The sequence below is a fragment of the Agelaius tricolor genome, unplaced genomic scaffold (assembly GCF_023055355.1).
Source record: "Agelaius tricolor isolate 1412-34295 unplaced genomic scaffold, bAgeTri1.0.p SCAF_6, whole genome shotgun sequence".
Classification (NCBI taxonomy): Eukaryota; Metazoa; Chordata; class Aves; order Passeriformes; family Icteridae; genus Agelaius; species Agelaius tricolor.
The window spans coordinates 18,149,123-18,167,046 of NW_027269266.1; the positions used below are offsets into that span (position 1 = coordinate 18,149,123).

Genomic DNA, 17,924 nt, shown 5'->3' on the forward strand with positions numbered 1-17,924 from the left:
AACACAGAATATTCTGAGTTGTAAGAGACCCACAGGGATCAAACCTGCAACCTTGGCATTATAAGCACTATGCTCTGGCAAACTGAGCTATTCACGTGTGTGTAAAGCAAACAGAAACTACCTTAATGACAACATTAGAAATAACCAACATACTTACTTTGAAACAGAAGCTGATACGATTGTTTGAGTCCCAGCCTTCTGGGCACCGGGGAATAGGAGTTGTTGTGGGAATGGGTGGAAGTGTCACTCCTTCTGCCCACACTTTGCATATGAACTTTGCCTTTTCTTCACATTTTATTACATCCCATAATCCACCTGCTATTCCAGTCCTCATGGCAACACAGCCTGGCTTTCTTCCTGATTGTAAACAGGAATGCACAAAAATGCCATTTAGGGTGATATAAGAAGTTAGAAAATTTCATATTCTATCCTGGCAGAAATAAAGTTGTTGTACAGAGTCAAAAATGTTTCTGTTAGGGCAGGTCCCTGGGAGGACCACAAAAATTATCAGAAGGATGGAACATCTCTCCTATAAAGAGAGGCTTAGGGAATGGGTCTGTTCAGCCTGGAGAATAGAAGACTCCAGGGAAACATTACCTTGACTACTCAGTATCTAAAGATTGCTTATAAGGTGAAGGCTTTTTACCAGAGCTTATAGCGAGAGAACAAGAGACAATAATTTTAAAATGAAAGAAGGTAGATTTAGACTGGGCATAAGGAATGCATTTTTTTTATTATGAATGTAGTGAATAGGTGGAACAGGTTCCCTGGAGAAGTTGTAGATGCCCCATTCATGAAAGATATCAAGGTCAGGTTGGACTTGAATTTGAGCAACCTGGTCTAGTGAAAGGTGTCTATGGCAGTGGGTGAGGACTAGATACCATTCTGTGATTCTATGATTCTAATTCATGAAGAAAAAAAAAGACAAAAAAATCTGTAGTTCATCCACTCTGAAATACTGAATTATGCTTCACACCAAATCGCCTGCAGTGGCTGACTCTCGCCAGATCATAACCTTAGATCCAAGAAATTCTCCCCTAAAACTGAATGTGGTTAGAGCTAGTTTCTCAATTTTTTCTATTTTGACTTAAAATTTTCAAGAACTAACTAGGTATATATAAGCCTACATAGCCTTACCACTTCACCTGCCACATTCAAATCAGCAATTAGTTACTGAAATTAAACAGAATCAGAGGACCTCCTGAAAAGCACATGCAACATACCAGAACTTTGAACACTAATTACCACCCCCTTTCTGATGTGATCATCTCAGATTAAATGACCTCCCATTGTTATATTTTGGCCCTCTTTGGCCTTACAATCCTATTTTCTCCAGGCCTCAGAGATGCTTGATGCATGCTGATATCCCACACACTCAGAACGTGCAGTGAACGAGTGTGCTGAGATATGGCTGAACAAGCAGGACTTGCAAGGAGGGTCACTGGGCCTGCAGAGATTGCTCCTCCAGAGCAGTACAGGCACAGAATTCCCCAGAACAGTTGCAAATCAGAAACTTGATCTCAATGATCAAAACTCGTACTAAAAGTTAATTTCAGCACTAGGCAGGAACTTTCCAGCCACGCTGGATTCTTGGGGAGAGCAGCCTGATGTATTTGAAAGCCATTGGCCATTATGTCATCAAGAGAGCACTAAGGAAAAATCTTCAAGCAGTGAGCGACTTATTTCAGGCCTTGGAGCAATTAAAGAGCACAGAGTCATACCTACCAGGCATTTCAGAATTCCAGTGTGTAAATAAGACAGATTCACCATTAGACCACTTGAATGTTCCCTTTTCTTCTACATCTGAAAGTCCAATCCAAAAGTATCTTTCTGTTTTCAGCCCAACCAGGCTGGTCAGATAAGCTTGTTCATATCTGTTAAAAAGAAATCAGTCAACAAATTAATACTGTTAAATTTATTTTTTAAAAGTTGGAAAAGGTTTATTTTCTCAGAATTAGAGCTGCACTTTCTTGAAAGTGTAGCTTGAATGGATTTTCTTTAGCAAAGAATTTAGCAAAACCATTAAATAATAGATATTTTGAAAGCTTCAATATCAGAGTATTTTGCTTTTTCTCAGATGCCCAGTGAATAAGACGGCCTTATCTTGGACTGACAGGAAATTGATGGTAAAGAAGAAACCTGACATGCCTTATGTTTTATATCACTTATTTTGTGAGTTTATAGTACTCTTGTATTTTATTACTTCTTGCTTCAGAAAAATCCAAAACTGAAAAAGGAATCTCAGTGTTACTGTAGTTACAAAAAGTAGAGGCAAAAGTAGTATGATACTAAATTATAAAACTAAGGAACACTGTAAATTAAATCCAATGATTGGCAAGAAAAGTTATATTTAGCAAAGAAACCTATGTAGAGGTAAAGCCTGTCATAGTTCACTATGGTGTTTAAACAAACAGCTCTTAAGAAATAAAAAAGTCTCCTCCTAACAAGGTGTAGTCCGAAGGCCACATTAATGTTAAAACATTTTTATGGCAGCTGCAGTGCTGTGTTTATAGAGCTACTATTCACGACAGCTGGAGCTTTCACAGTAGAATGTACCAATTTTGATTATATAGAAACAAATAAGAGATTTTATAAGGCATCAAGTCATCTGCAAGAAAAATATTTTGTTTCTTAAACTTTTTATTTTTCCTATATTTCACATAGAGTAACGTGCACCGCTTCTCCAGAAATTTTGCACTCACTGAACCCTGGCTGCATTGTGACAGATTTTCAGGTACCAAGTGCTTTACATCATTTGATTTCTCACTTAATTTTTTTAAAGTACCTCAATTCAAAGACCAGATAGTTGAAAATTATATCCTCTTGCTCATTTGTACTACCTTTTGAAAGGAATTCAGAGCCATATCTCTTCATTTAATACTCAAAATTGGATTCTATATGCCTTACTCAAGTAAGCCACCACAATTAAGAAGTAGAAGATATAATTCTACTTTTTATTTGACAAAACCATCTATATCAATACTAATTTTGCAGCCATGAACTACTTTCAGTATAAACCAGATTCCTGGATTTGAATTTACATGTAAAAACTGTGAGAAGTTCTGTATTGACAGATAGCTGTCCTCTGAAGCTAGATGCTTGCCCAGTCAGAGTCTTTATTCTGATAGGCAGGTGATGCTAGAAGTTGAATCCTCATCCTCTGACCCCCTCAGACATGTAGACATTTACATACCTGTCTTCAACTGTTGCTAAAAAAGCCTGATGACTTCCACAGGTTTGATTTGCTAGAAAAAATGTTACAAATGTATTTCCAATGAAGTAACAATAAAAACCATGTCTTTTCCAGCCCTGTCAAAATAAATATGAAGTGATCACAAAGGGAAAGGGAAAAGGAAAGGGAATCAACAAAACAGAAAACTGATTTATACCACCATTACCTAACCACTAGTCAAAGGGACAATGTAACTGAAAAAGTCAGAGTGGAAGCAGGCAGGATCAAAGCTTTTTAGAATTTTGTTTCACAAAACAATTTTTCAAATCTAATTAATTTTTAATCAATGTATTCCACTCACAAAGGGATGAGAGCTTTTGCTGTGCACTTTTTGTGCTCAGAACAGGATTATAACCAGCACATAGGCAACATGAAATCACGAGGACAGTCTTGAAAAGCAAACTCCAGCTTGAATTTTCAGAAAGGGAATGATGCCTCAAAGAAGTTTGTTAATTCTTAGCTAACATTAAAACTCAGTCCCAAAGTTTTGTCATTCAAATATCATTTACTCAGGAACATGCTCTCAGAGAAGGTTAATATAGTAGAGGAAATGTATTTAAATATCTGTATAGAGGCTTTGCCCCAGAGGTCCTGGTTGCCCTTGATGGGCTGCAGCTGTAACCAGTGAAGATAACTGGGATAAAAGGGGGTGGGTTAGCCAGTCAGGGAGAGCCTTGGAGGAGCCCTGAACTGAGAGAGAACAGCATGCAGCAGAAGGAGTCTGTGCTGTGAAGATCTGCAGCTGTAAGAATACACCAAAGAGGTATGGACTTGAGAAATCTGATAACAACAATATGAGACTCTAGAAAAATAATAGAACAACAGGTTACTGTGATCAGTCACAGTTCACAAAAATTTTCTTCTGATGGTTTTTAATTTCTCACTTTTGAGAGATTTTTTTTTCCTACAAGCATGCACTTCATTTGGTAGGCAATGGTAACATCTGTAATAGGAGGAACACTTTATTTCCTCCAACACTTGTAAGGATTCCAGGTACTCTTTACAAATACTGGGAATAATCATCAAAGGCTTTTTCTGAAGTTGTGTAAAGCAGACTTGGAAGAAAAGGCAGTTTCTTCAAGGAAAACAAATACTCAATAAGATTTCCTGTGACATAATAAATTTCAGTAGTTTTTTGTAATTACTGGGTGTTATGTTATTAGAAAGCAAGCAAGTAAAAAATAGATCTGCTGACAATTCAGAAGAAGCACAATAGACTTTTTTTCTTCAGTGGTAATAAGTTATTCAAAGTAGAGAGCACTGCCAGAGACCACAGCAAAGCCCTGAGAACAGTATTTAGACAGGGACACCCTTCCTGTTATGAACAATTTTGTAGAAAACTGTAGCCAGAGCTGAAGTGCAGCTGATGGCACAGGCAAACTCTTAAGGGAAGCTTGAATGCCAATCAAGGCTTGAATGCCAATAAATGGCCTGCTGCAGGGAAAAGAGGTTTGAGATTTAAGTTTTGGAAAAAGAAAGTGAGTATTAAGAGCCAAATGACAGTAATAGATTAGATTTAGTCATGTTTAATCATTCTGCCATAGAAATGAGAAGGTAAACTCTTCTGATTATGATGAAACAGAAGCTATTTTTCATGTTTTTTCTGCCACCTAGGTGACAGTTTCTCTTTTTTATCATTCTTAGCAGCCTATTCCGATTGGACAGGTTTTTCTTCACTTACTCTCTGGCAGCCCATGTCAATAGTTTCCTCTTCTGTAGGAGCATCTGACATAGGTTTCCTTTTACAGATGTAGCCAATTTTCTTTTCACAAGAATGGTCTGCCCAAAATCCATCCTGAACATACAAACAGAACCTCAGTCAACCAGGCTTTAATCTCAAAAAAAACCTTGTTTATGCTTCTAAGTATTTAATAATTTTTGCTAGTTTTCAATGGAGAAAATCCTTCACCTAAGTTCAATACTTAATTGCAAAATCTTATTCCTATCTCACTTCTTCTGGAGATGATTTACCATTGACTTACACTTTCTTTGATTATATGCCTTTCTGAAAAGCAATCCCTTGAGAATGACTGCAATATACCATCTTTACAAACACTGCTGATTTAATAATTATGTTGGAGGAAAGGGAGATATCAGCTATCCCCAGAGAAATTCAGCTCTAACAGCAAAAAAACAACACCAGGAGACTGCATTCCTTAGTTAATACTTACACAAAACTTTGAAGATAAAAATTTCTTTGTCAAAGTTAGAATTAACATTCTTATTCCTCATACTGCAGGTTCTCAGAAGAAACAATGACATTCAGTGGGAGTTGTACTGAATGTAAGGAACATGACACCATATTCCCAAAATATTTTATGTACATTTTGGCTGAACAGATGAACTAAGATATTAGGAGACAAAGGGAAACCTGTGCATCATTCACCTGTACCTTGAAGACTACCCCTTTACAACTGTAATTTCATAGCAGTTGATGGCAATTTCTTTTTTTTCTTTTTTCATTTGTTTTATTCTTTCAAACCCCCCTCCCCACCAGAAATGTAAAATAATCATCATGTTAATACACAGACAATTGTGCCACAATATTCCAAGTTCTCAAGACACTCAAGAAACCCTGCTTCCAGCAAAAACTCTGCCAAAGCTCAACACATCTGCTTACAACAACAAAGTCTTGGGTGTTCACCTGGAGCTTCTGTCTGTCCTGTGCTTACTGCAGGGCAAGTCCATTGGTGGCTGTCACATCATTCCCTACCATGTTTTCTCATAAGGTTAGCAGACCCTTCAAATTATCACCTAAATCCCTGACCTTCTCAGTCTGGGAGAAATAGCTTTGCAATACCTTCAGACTTCCTCAACACAGGAAAACCTGCTCTGAAGCTGTGGGTCTCTGTAGGCACACAGTTTGTGGTAATTGGGAGTGGGGCTGCAGTGGAGCCCCATTCCCAGTGGGCACAGCTGTGAGGAGCAGGTGAGCAGCACTGACAGCAATGGCACATGGAGTGCCCAGGGGCACTGAGCCCCATCCCCAGTGGGCACAGCTGTGAGGAGCAGGTGAGCAGCACTGACAGCAATGGCACACGGAGTGCCCAGGGGCACTGAGCCCCATCCCCAGTGGGCACAGCTGTGAGGAGCAGGTGAGCAGCACTGACAGCAATGGCACAGGGAGTGCCCAGGGGCACTGAGCCCCATCCCCAGTGGGTGCAGCTGTGAGGAGCAGGTGAGCAGCACTGACAGCAATGGCACATGGAGTGCCCAGGGGCACTGAGCCCCATCCCCAGTGGGCACAGCTGTGAGGAGTAGGTGAGCAGCACTGACAGCAATGGCACATGGAGTGCCCAGGGGCACTGAGCCCCATCCCCAGTGGGTGCAGCTGTGAGGAGCAGGTGAGCAGCACTGACAGCAATGGCACATGGAGTGCCCAGGGGCACTGAGCCCCATCCCCAGTGGGTGCAGCTGTGAGGAGCAGGTGAGCAGCACTGACAGCAATGGCACACGGAGTGCCCAGGGGCACTGACCAGCCACCAAAGGGAGCAGAGGGCACACAGGTGCACTGCATCAACATGAGGGGTATAAAAGGGCTAAAGAACAAGAAGAGCAGATGCTTGAAGCCTTCTGATGTGGTAGGATGTTACTCTGCATGGGCGGATGCCTGGAGCCTCCAGATGAGGTGTGACGTTACTCTGTGGGTTGAAGCCTTCTGCTATTGTGTGTGATACTCTGTGTACCGTGGCTATTGTATGTGATACTCTGTGTATTGTGGCCATCTCAACTGTGACACATGCTGCAACCTATGCTGTGACAGGTGTCTAGTTGCAGGAAGATCGCTTGCTGCCTTTCCATAACTATGTTTTCAGTGGGAAATTCATGCAGTAATTTCTAGCTACTTGTTACCATGCCTTATGAGCAGCCTTTTGTGACTATATCTCTCTTCTCTTACTTTCTCATTAACTAAACCTAAATGCTTCCTTGAAAAAGGTGATGTTACAGACAGGGCAAGGCTTTGTTCCATAAAAATAAGTCATAGATTCACATGGCTTCCACCAAGGACTGATCAACCCAAAAATATCAGCTATGGAAACATAAATATACTTAGGTAGGTAAATATCAGCAAACTGAGAAGGTCAAATTAGTTATGCATTGCTAATTTTGCAAAATAAGAAAATACCTTTGGTATGTGTACATGCTTTTTTCCCTCCTGATAAAATAGGCAAACTCTAAAGGAGGTGGTAAGTTTAATATTTTTAACTCATAAAAAGGAAAAATACAACATCAACACAGACTGACTTTTATGCCCAGTATTATCTCTGTTCCTGTAATACTCCTAGGTCACTGATCATTGCTAGATTCCAGCGGACAGCCCTTTCAAAGCAGCCTTTAAACTGTAGGTATAGAGTCACTTCAGGAAAGGCTTTCACTATTGCTACTGCTAAATACCTTACTACTTTTCTCACAGCTCTTCATGTGCAGTGTAGCTAGAGCATAGCAAATAAACCATCTGGATCCAAGATTTATAACTTTGCTTAGAAAAATAAAATTAAGATTTTTATTTTCTTCTGAAGAGATTACTTCTCTCTAGCAACGATAAAAATTTGCTAGTGCAATTTTATAAGGCAAATCCCATATTCAGTCAGAACGTAAAAACCCAAACATATCCCAAGGGTCTTTTTAGCTTCCTGAAGAAACACATTTACATGTTCATCTGCTTCCTGGTGTAATTATAAGATTCTTTTAAAAGAAAGTCCACATTCACAAACTGAAATCCAGAGCTATGGATCTTGAGGGGCAGTTGCCATTACTTTTCTTCTTCTCAGGGAAGACAGTGAAATTTTTGGGAAAACTCAGAGACCCTTTCTCAAAAAATTAATTTCTGACTCCAAAGTAGGCTCCTTCAAGCAGTAATATCCCCATTTTTAAACTTGTCTTTTATTTGCTTTTGCATAGAAAAAACTCAAAACAAAAAGGAAATCTTAAGACAATTTAGTCAATAGCTATGTGACTTTACCTTTCCCTTCATAACAACACAGTCCTCTTGCCTGTTGTTTGCATGGGTGGGTTCTCCAGGAAGCCACTTAGTGTAGGTGACAGGTGTTCCATCACTCCATTCAAAATACATCTGAACCTTGAGGTCATTCAACCCAATCCACAGCTCATCAGATGGCTCTGAAACATGCAATTAACAATCCTGTCACATAATGTGAAATTTCTTCTTTGTGGAAAAGAAAAAAATTTATTCTCAGGAAGTTGAAAAGGCAGCCAGGAAATTAGGGTTCTCAGCCTCATAGAGGTCAGCCTGATTCTCACATACCCACTCCAGTCATCAGGAAAGGCCAGTCACCAAAGTGGCAATAAAATAAGGGTGTTCAACTTCATAGAAAACAACCAAAATACTCCCTTTTCTGAATTATTTTGCAACACAACAAGATTCATGGTTTTTTCTGATTCAAAACTCTTTTAACAAGGTATGAATAAACATCTAAATAAGATATTAGGTCCCCTTTTCCTCCTACTTTTAGTACAGTGAAGAAAGAAATGTCCTATTTTCTAATGCTAAGACACCCAGTGATGTCTTTTAGAGCTGGAAACCAGAGTACTTGCCAGTTTTTCCATTATATGTGTTCCTATATTTTATTTCATATCAGAGTAAAGTGGAATTAATGTGGTTGTTGGATTTTTTTTTCACTTTACAGTTAAATGAGTTAGCTGTTTGCTTTTGGCTTGAAGGAAACTGCAGGATTGGTAAAGGAATTTACTTCACACTATCTGTTTCTGAGAGGTTTCCCATTCTGGCCAACTGAGATACTGCAAATATCACCCTCCCAGTCAGTCACTTGAATGACAGAGTCAGTTCTCTGTCCTTTCTCCTTCCCTCCTTTGACTCTCTTGCCTTTATTACACCTAAGTGTGATCAGCCCCCATAGCTCATCCATAATATCTTACCATTTCTCACCATTTCTCCACCCCTAAGACTTCAAATTCTCAGGCTCCATTTTCAAACACACACCTTTACCCTTTCTTGCAGGCTGCATTTTATGTTCAGAAGTCTCCCAAAATTACAGTTCAGTACCCTTGTTGAAACACTTCTGCTATCACATTGAAAGCTGATCCAATTCTACTGCCCATCATGCTCTCATTCCCTCCTTTCTCACTGCCATCCATGATCTTTAATTTATTTTTGTTCAGTTACCTCTTAAAATCTTTCTGTCTGTGTTTACTGAGCATTTAGGACAGCAGAGGCATTGTCCATGCTCAGAGTTCCTACAGTGGTGGGCTCACACCATGGTAATATGAGCAATAAACAACATTCTTCAACAAAATAACTACATCAAAGCCATCTAAATAAGCCATGTAAATCTCTTCCTACATAACATCTTTTTCCTCACTAGAAGAACTGCTGCTTTTTTGCAATCATGTCTACAGCTGTATGACTAAATACCAAGAGAGGGTTTTTTACAGCAATTGGTAAAGCTGCTTCCCATTCTCAGTCATGCTCTGGGCCACATTTGTGCCATGTCACATGCTGGACTTCCGTGTAAACATCCAGAATACACTTCTTTATTCTTCATGTTCCTCTCTAAAGTTCTCCTTTGTGGGTGATGCCAACAAAAGCTCAGCTACCATGACAATATTCATCTCATTGTACCCCTTCTTCCTTTGTTTTATCATGGGACTGTGAATTGTTTGGCACAAAGATAGATTTTTGTTCTTTCTGTACAGCAGTGCTCTGATGCAGACAAGATTTTTCTAGGCATTGCAATACATGGTGTTCTCCTCTCTCTCAGTGGTGAACAAGGGTAATCTGACTCAGTCATAAATTGTCGTAAAAGGCTTCTTTAGTAGTTCCAATTTTACTCCTCTGAAAAGAACACTTTCAAAATAGTCTGTTGCTGCTAGTGTGTCATTTGTGAGAAGCCTGGTTTCCTTCATGATTATTTTCCTTTCAAAAACACCCAGTTTTACAGAAACAGAATAGCAGTCAGTTCAGGAAAGGTCTTTGGAGGAGGTATCAAACTATGAAATAACCTACTTTGTATAAGTAAGATGAAAATACAACTAGTTTCCTTTAGAATCTAACTTCTATCAAATGTCCTGATGTCTCATCAAGAGGTCCCATCTTTCCTAAGAATATCTTTTAAAAGAGTAAAAGTTTCATGAGAGACCAAGTTACTCTTTCAGGAACGTGAAGTTAAGCACGAGTTGCATTGGAGGTAGCTAGGATACAAAAGTAAAGCATATCAGCTGTTTTGGGATTTCCACTCCAGGACTGTTGCTATGCTACAGCTCAAAGCACATGGCTACACATTAAGTCAAGGATAAACTAACTCATCTTTACCTGGCACTGAAAGCACACATAGGATCAGTCACTGCCCAGAAGCACACGTAGGTGGGAACCTGCTTCTTCCATCAAAAAGCAGTTAAGTGTTCCCTCGTGCAAGAGCAGGTTCATGCAAAGCAATAGCAACCATGAAATTGCCTCAGAGTCAGCATGGCTGCATTCTCCTAATGAACACATCTTGCACCTGCAGACTAACTTGCCTTGCAACAGCTCAAATATGTGCTCACAAACCAAGCACATAAACACTGTATTTGATATGGGACACATTTGATTCGTATTGAGATATGGATCTGAATCCATGTACTGGGACAGATGGATTTGTGTTTCAGGAGAAACACAACCAGCATGACTTGAAAGATTAAGGATGTGGCAGTGTTAATAAGGACACAGATCTTCCCAAACTGTCCTGGACCAGCAGACCTCACTTCCCCCCATTTATTTTTGAACATTGATTGTAAAATCCTTTTATCTTATGAAAAAGTTTTAAATTGCTTTAACCTATATAGAAGGAGAAAGGAAGGAGAAGCAGACCCTTAGGAGTTTGAAGATAATGCAATTTGCATCACTGACCACAGCTTTTAGTGGCAGTAAAGCCTGTTTGGGTTTTGTGCTCCTATTCTGTGCTCTTGTTTTCTCTGATTTTTTTTAATTTTAAACTAAAGTCCTTTTGTGCTCTCTGGTCAGGACAATTATAGAATATTATTATATCTTATTCTTTGTTTTTTCTTCCTCTGATTTTTTAAATTTAAAATTCAACTCCTTCTTCACCCTGTGATCAGGACAACTAGTATTTCTAAACAGTCTCCTCATTTTATTAACATGTTCAAAACACTTTCTTTACTTAGTATATATAGATACATGTTATTGTGAAAAAATACTCACGGTACCCAAGTTGAGAAATAACAAAGCTGTATTCTTCAACATTATGGATGCTTGCCAGATCTCCATCCTCTTTCCTGCAAGATGTTAAGGCATCTTTCCATATTTTAGGGTCCGTATGAATTATATAACAGTGACCAGCATATGACATCCATTGTTGAGGACACTTAATGGGCACATTAGTCTCTGAAAAGAAAAATTCCCATGAAGAGTTTCAGAATTCTGTTCTCAACTAAAGACTAAACATCAGATCAGAAAATATTTAACAAAAAAATTTAATCATATATTTTCTTCACAAAGAACAGCAAAGATGAAAAATATATACAGTGATAAAAATCTGCATGAATAATTGAAGCTTCCACACTGTTCTTAAAAAACACTACTCAAGTGCTTGCAGCTTGAGAAAAGACAATTAAAACACGGTTTTGTCTTTCAGGTGCATGGGTATATGCATACTAAAATGTAAGGTCTGCAGAACAGTGCTTTATCATTTTTCTACACTGATGTCAGCACCCCTCTTTAACCACCATGCTATATGTTAAGAACCTGACTACCTGACTTTACAATACATATTTATGGGGGTAATTATTTTTCAAAAAAACTTAGGCACTTTATGGATTAGCCCATCTGCTAGACTACTGAAAGAAATAACTGATTATACATAATCCTAAGAGAATCCAAATAAGACTACTGCATTTAGGAATCCTTTTCAGAAGCTTAACTGAGAAAATTATGTTGTCAAAGTAAACAATTTGTGCTTAAAACTTGCTTTCAGAAGCTCAGTAGAAGAGCACCAGGGTATTGCCAACAAACACATTACTGTTCAGCAAACAATTCAACCTCAGAAGGAGTGCCACCTGAACATGTAACAAACAGAGTATTGCTGTTGTAGAAACAAATTATGATTCTTGCAGCTCTTTATTTATAATCAGCAGATGGGTTTAGCAAACACCAATATATATAGAGGAGAACAAGGACAGCAGGTTTTCAGAAATTCTGCTGGCAACAAAACCTTGTATATATCAGAAGAAGGAACAATGTGTTTAACAGTGTGCTGTATCCTGTAGAAATGTTTAAATAGGCACCCAAACTAATGACCGATCAAGCCCTTGTTGCAGGCACATATCCTGTTTCGACTGGATGATACTGATGATTAATAGATACTTAGTGTCATAACACTCAAACTCATGTTTCTATTATAAACAGTACCTGCTCTTTCAGACCTGCAACTAAAAAGTGCCAGCATGTTCTCACAAAGTTCAAGTAAAACTACTTTTTTCCCCAGGACAAGGGGAAATGCTTGGTCAGAGACTTCTCAAGTCTGCTAAAGGAGAGGAAAAGGTGAAATAGAGGGTGGGGGAACCCCAGGAAAACAAACTGAATGTACGTGGTGAAGCTGGGAGAAACGAGCGACGTGGAGGTGACAAACGCTGTTGTAGGAGTTAGTCTGATGCTTCAGAGAGCTGCCTAATCCATCTTATACCTGCTCTGAGCTCTGAGCATGTGCATTGTGCAGTGCTTTGCCATAAATCAGAGAACACTCAACATACCCTTCTGCAAACTACAAACACTGCATAGAACAGAAATCAGCAGTTCAGACATAGCCACAGAGAGAGTCACAAAGGTATTTATGTCTCAATGAGTCCATGAGCATCTCTTTTTCAATTGGATGCAGACTGTGACAATATTACCCACTAAACACTAAAGCAGCTATGGCAGGACAGCAAAACTTTTGCTTGTAGACCCAGTAACAAGACGGAACTTGTTGCAGGCCACAAAAAAGAAAAAAAAATGTTGATGGTCTAGCTTCTTTGGTGTAAGTCTTATTGAATTACATTGCTGGGGATTTCTTAGTACAAGAAACTTCAGTTCTTCATTTCAGCTACTCAGCAAAAATTAACTCTGTACTTCCCCATTCTACTTTTAAAGAGACTACTAGACAACTCAAAGCCATCCAGTTCACTTTTCCATCCTAATGGAAACAAGTACTACTCCCTGGACATCATTTCACTTAAACAAAAAAGCAATACAAATTATCATGAATAAAAGGTAAAAGATAATATTACATTAACATTCAAATAATATTATTCTAAATGTCAAGCTGATAAATGTATTGGCCTGCAGCTGTAGGATAGTTATTCCTCAAATATAGAGCAGGTACTCTTGTGAAGCTGACTTTCTTGTAAGCTTGACTTTCTGAAGTCTGAGAACTCTCACAGTGCTTCACTTGTGTGTCTAAAAGGGTGAAAGCACTAGCTGAATTCAGTCTTATGATTCTGAAATTCAAATTTCTCTCTTAAACCCATCCTATGTAGTCTGATAAGACAGAGATGCACAGCATCTCAGCAATAACAATAAGAGCATTTATTTCTTCTAACCAAATATTTAAAGAAACATTTGTAAACAGTGCTTTAGGATCACCACACTTCGTTGGCTTGGGATGAAATCTACGTTGGCAGTCACTTTGTGGAGTGATTGATAAATAGACAGCCTTTCCTTTCAGCATTTTGAATTTGAAATTAATACATTTCTATTAATATACTTTGCTGGGTTACAGAACAAATGCTCTGTAGGCCAAAGATACTTTGATGTACAACATGATGTGGCCCCCTGCTGGAAAAAATATTTTGTTACAAGAAGCAAAAAACAAAACCAAAGCAATCCTGCAGGTGTTTGTTTTATGAAAACCCATTTGTAATGAAAATAAATATTCTGTAAAGATTTTTCCCTACTTTGTTTTGAACACAAGCGTGATTACATTCTGCTGTAAAACGTTCCTCTGTCTCACATGCTGCCCTGTTAGACATAATTATAACTCCCAGGATTAAAATTTCAAAGGCTTTTCTTTGTGTTTAATGTCAGGTGAACAACTAAGTGCATGTATGAATTTGCAATTAATTTATTTCTTAACTCAGGAAAACATAATCTGCCATGAGTTTTCCCTTACACCTTTAGAAGATGAGGGCATCTAACACCTTGCATGATTCCATACTTACTCCTTTTATTACTTCCCCCCATGGGACATTTTGGAAAATATTTTATTAATTGAACTACTGCCAATCTCTGGTTTATCTGTCACAGTGTTTACTCAGCAATTTCTGTTTAATTGAAAACTTTTTTCTCTTCCTTCAAATTGCTGGTTAATTGGAGGGTGGAGGTGGGGGTTAGGAACAAAAGCTGAATGCAAAAGAGAGTAATGATCATTAGACACATACCTTTCTCCAAAAAAAACCCCTTAATTTAAATAGAAATAATGTAACAGCCAGTCTTAAAGTGACATTATATTTATAGGCATCAGTGTTTCAGAACTGATGTATGAAACCTGAAAAGCTGAGCAGTGGCCAGTCCAACAACCTAAAACAACTTCCATAAATGAAACTATTTGGGTATCACCTGTATACAAATACTTTACATTAAAGTACTTAAAGTAATGAAACTTTACATCTTAAATTAGGAAACAATTTTAACATGCATTGATGTCTTTCTCAGCTAAAGCAATGAATGTACTTGATTTCAATACCAAATCATCAATTTAATTAATTAATTAATATGTATTTCAATATCTAATTAGCAAGACACCAGCTAATTCTTGTGGTTTTTTCTCTTTGCAACAAAGCAAAAAAAATGAGGCAGAATTCTCTGTCCTAAGTGTTTTTAACAGGACTGATTGTATATTGGCAAAAGCAAAAAAAAAAAATTAAAAAACATTAACTGTTCTTTAAGCCAAACATCAAACACTGATTTTCCAAACCATCTGCTTTGCAAGTAGTGATGCATATTAATCAATTAACTGGAAATCTAATTCCAGTTTAACCTTCTGCTTCCAAAGCCTATACAAAATAATATCAGTGGATTTAAGACATACAGGTATGACCTGTAAAAGAAAGGAACTTGGAAAGAACAGAAAGAAGGAGTGATGAAACAAAGGAGTGAGTTACAAGGTGTTTCTAGTACACTGAGAGATAACAAGGAAAGAGGTAAAAATAAATCCTATCACTCTTCTGTCTTTCTTAAGTATGTGAGGCAAGTTTCAGAGTTACATTTCTTCTGAAAAAGTGTATATAAATATACATTTTAAATAATTTCTTAAAGGATTGTATATGATTTTATATGTATACAAATGAATATTTTTATATTTCTATATAAAGGTCTCTATATTTATAAGACATGTAGATACACTAAAAATATCTAATTCAAAAGAATTTAAAAACATTGTTCTATTCCACTACTGACTTGCACCAACTCATAAGTAGTAAAAATTACAGGAAGTGGATTAGTTTCATTGTATACATGGGTTTTGAGACAATTGCATCATTTTAAAAACATTAAATTCATTTTTTATTATTTTATAATCAGAATCAGACAGTTCTGCTTGGATTTGGAAGAGAGTTCTACATTGCAAAATTGTGGAGTTCTCAAGATGACTGAAGATTATTACACAGGAAATAGGGAGACCAGAGCAAAAAGGAAGTACACACTGTTTACTTTTAGAGGGAATTTTGGTCAAACCACAGTCTACAGAGTCCTTTGCTTGGTTTTGCCACATGCAATAACATCTATTCCAGTTACAGATAGAAAACACTGGTCACAAAGAATTTGTTGAGGGTTTATTACCAAACCTACCTCTAGGAATAATGAAAGATTCTAAAGTAGCATTTCCTCTTTTACAAATATAGCCAAGTTTCTTATCACATTCCCAGTTCTCCCACTTAGCACCTTTGCCAGGATTCAATGCACCACAGATTTTTCCAGGTTCTGGAGAAGGATGGCCTTAAAAAAAGAAAAAAAACCAAACAAAACAAAAAAATACCACCACAATTCTCATCAACAACAGAGTATAAGCACAACATGGTTATCCTCCCAACTCTCACATTCCCTTCTGGTCCGTAATTCAACCATAAATTGCATTAACACATAGACAACTGTGGTACATGACAGTCCTTTAACCTGAAGGGGGAAGTTCATTCCCTTAAGAGAAAATTTTTCCACAGTAGTCATAAGTTGCAAATTCATAATTTAACAGCCCCTTAGATGTTCAAAGTCCTGGTAGAAGGTGTTACAGTGTATGTGTTTATTTTCTTTGGGATTTTTCCTTTTCTAAATAGAGAATGTCTAAGTTCCAGAGGACAGTCTTCAGGTAAAAAAAAACCTGTTCCATAAGCTAGTCAAGTTCTGTACTCAGTATAAGAAAAATAATAAGTAATAATTTTGCAGATGTGAACTTCATTTGTCTAAACAACATGACAATATCAGGATATTGATATATTTTTGTTATAGTTGGTTAGCATTAATACTAACAAAAACACCTAGAAGAAAAGTAGAAGCTGTAGAACAGAATAAATTTCAGCAATAAACCAGGTGAACTTTTCAAGATCTGACATACTGTTATTAAACTTAGCATGTTTTTTCTTTAATTTGACCATACACCACTATGCTGCATAACAAGCATTGGTGCTACACAGAATAATCACAACAGAACAATATTTTTAGAGTTCAAGATTGTTCACTGAAATTTTCTTATATCATTATGATTTCATTACTTTAGATTAAATACAGTCTTATATTTGCAGTCATGCTCTATCTTCTTCCCATAGGAGAAATATATATGCTTACTTCAAAAATACAATTTTAATTGTTTTATTGCACAAAGAAGTACAGCTATTGGCAGCTAGATCCCCAAAATCTCTAAGCAAAATTAGCTTTGTTTAAACACTGATTTTGTTTGTTTTAAACAGTTAGCTTTGTTTAAAAACTGATAACAGTTCAATTTTTTTTTCTATTACTTTAGGGCTAGTGTGATGGAAAAATAGGAAGTTTCCACAAATTCTTTTAAAATTTGTTAGTAAAAAAGCAGCTAGTTCTTCAGCGTTCAGTGTAATGGGGATGAGACAGAGAGGCAGAGCCAACATAAAGTCATGAAGGAGGTAGCACAAATATAAGATATGTTATATGGACATAAGAGTAGAGTATTACCTTTGAATGAAATTAAGGACTGTAAGGAGTTAAGGATAAATGGAGTCCATTTCTGTTACATAAAACCCCATCTTAACTATTTAATTCTTTACAGTGCAACTGAGAGTTTTCTGCAGTTTTAACAACCATGAACAGCTCCTCTTGCTGCTTTGGCTCCATCTCACAACTGTTTCCCCCAGTGCTCCTTACATGCAGATTCTCATCAGTGCACTCAGACTACAGACCTGTAAATACCTCCACAGCAACTTGCAGTTCATCTGTTTGCCTGTGTGCTCACCCCACTGGAGAGCTATTTATAAAGTAGTTCAATTCTCTCTTCAGAGCTTGCCTACTCACAAAGTTTGTCCACCTAAAACATGCTTTTGGCCTTATCTACCCAAGGAAGGCCCTGGGTGATACACTGGAGCATGCACTTTTAGTTACTAATGATTAAATGCTCAGTGAAGATAAAGAGCATTTACACTGCAGAACTTCAGACACCTACTTTAAATTAGTCTCCAAAGCTCCCTGAACAGCCAGTGCAAAGGAACAAGGCAAGGGTCCTGC

At 37.7% G+C, this 17,924-nt stretch overlaps 1 protein-coding gene across 2 annotated transcripts in view; it reads right to left on the reverse strand.

Moving 5' to 3' along the window:
* The window catches only part of LOC139590923 (macrophage mannose receptor 1-like), a 53,847-nt gene that overhangs the window by 21,737 nt on the left and 14,186 nt on the right, over positions 1 to 17,924 (reverse strand). The window contains exons 6-12 of one of the 2 annotated variants that reach the window (XM_071428891.1): positions 16,029 to 16,175; positions 11,409 to 11,591; positions 8,196 to 8,353; positions 4,914 to 5,027; positions 3,194 to 3,309; positions 1,726 to 1,874; positions 158 to 357 (exon numbers count right to left, since the gene is read on the reverse strand). In XM_071428891.1, the coding sequence (XP_071284992.1) occupies positions 158 to 357; positions 1,726 to 1,874; positions 3,194 to 3,309; positions 4,914 to 5,027; positions 8,196 to 8,353; positions 11,409 to 11,591; positions 16,029 to 16,175 (1,067 nt within the window). The remainder of the gene's footprint in view (positions 1 to 157; positions 358 to 1,725; positions 1,875 to 3,193; positions 3,310 to 4,913; positions 5,028 to 8,195; positions 8,354 to 11,408; positions 11,592 to 16,028; positions 16,176 to 17,924) is intronic. The other variant, XM_071428892.1, reaches the window with a different exon arrangement.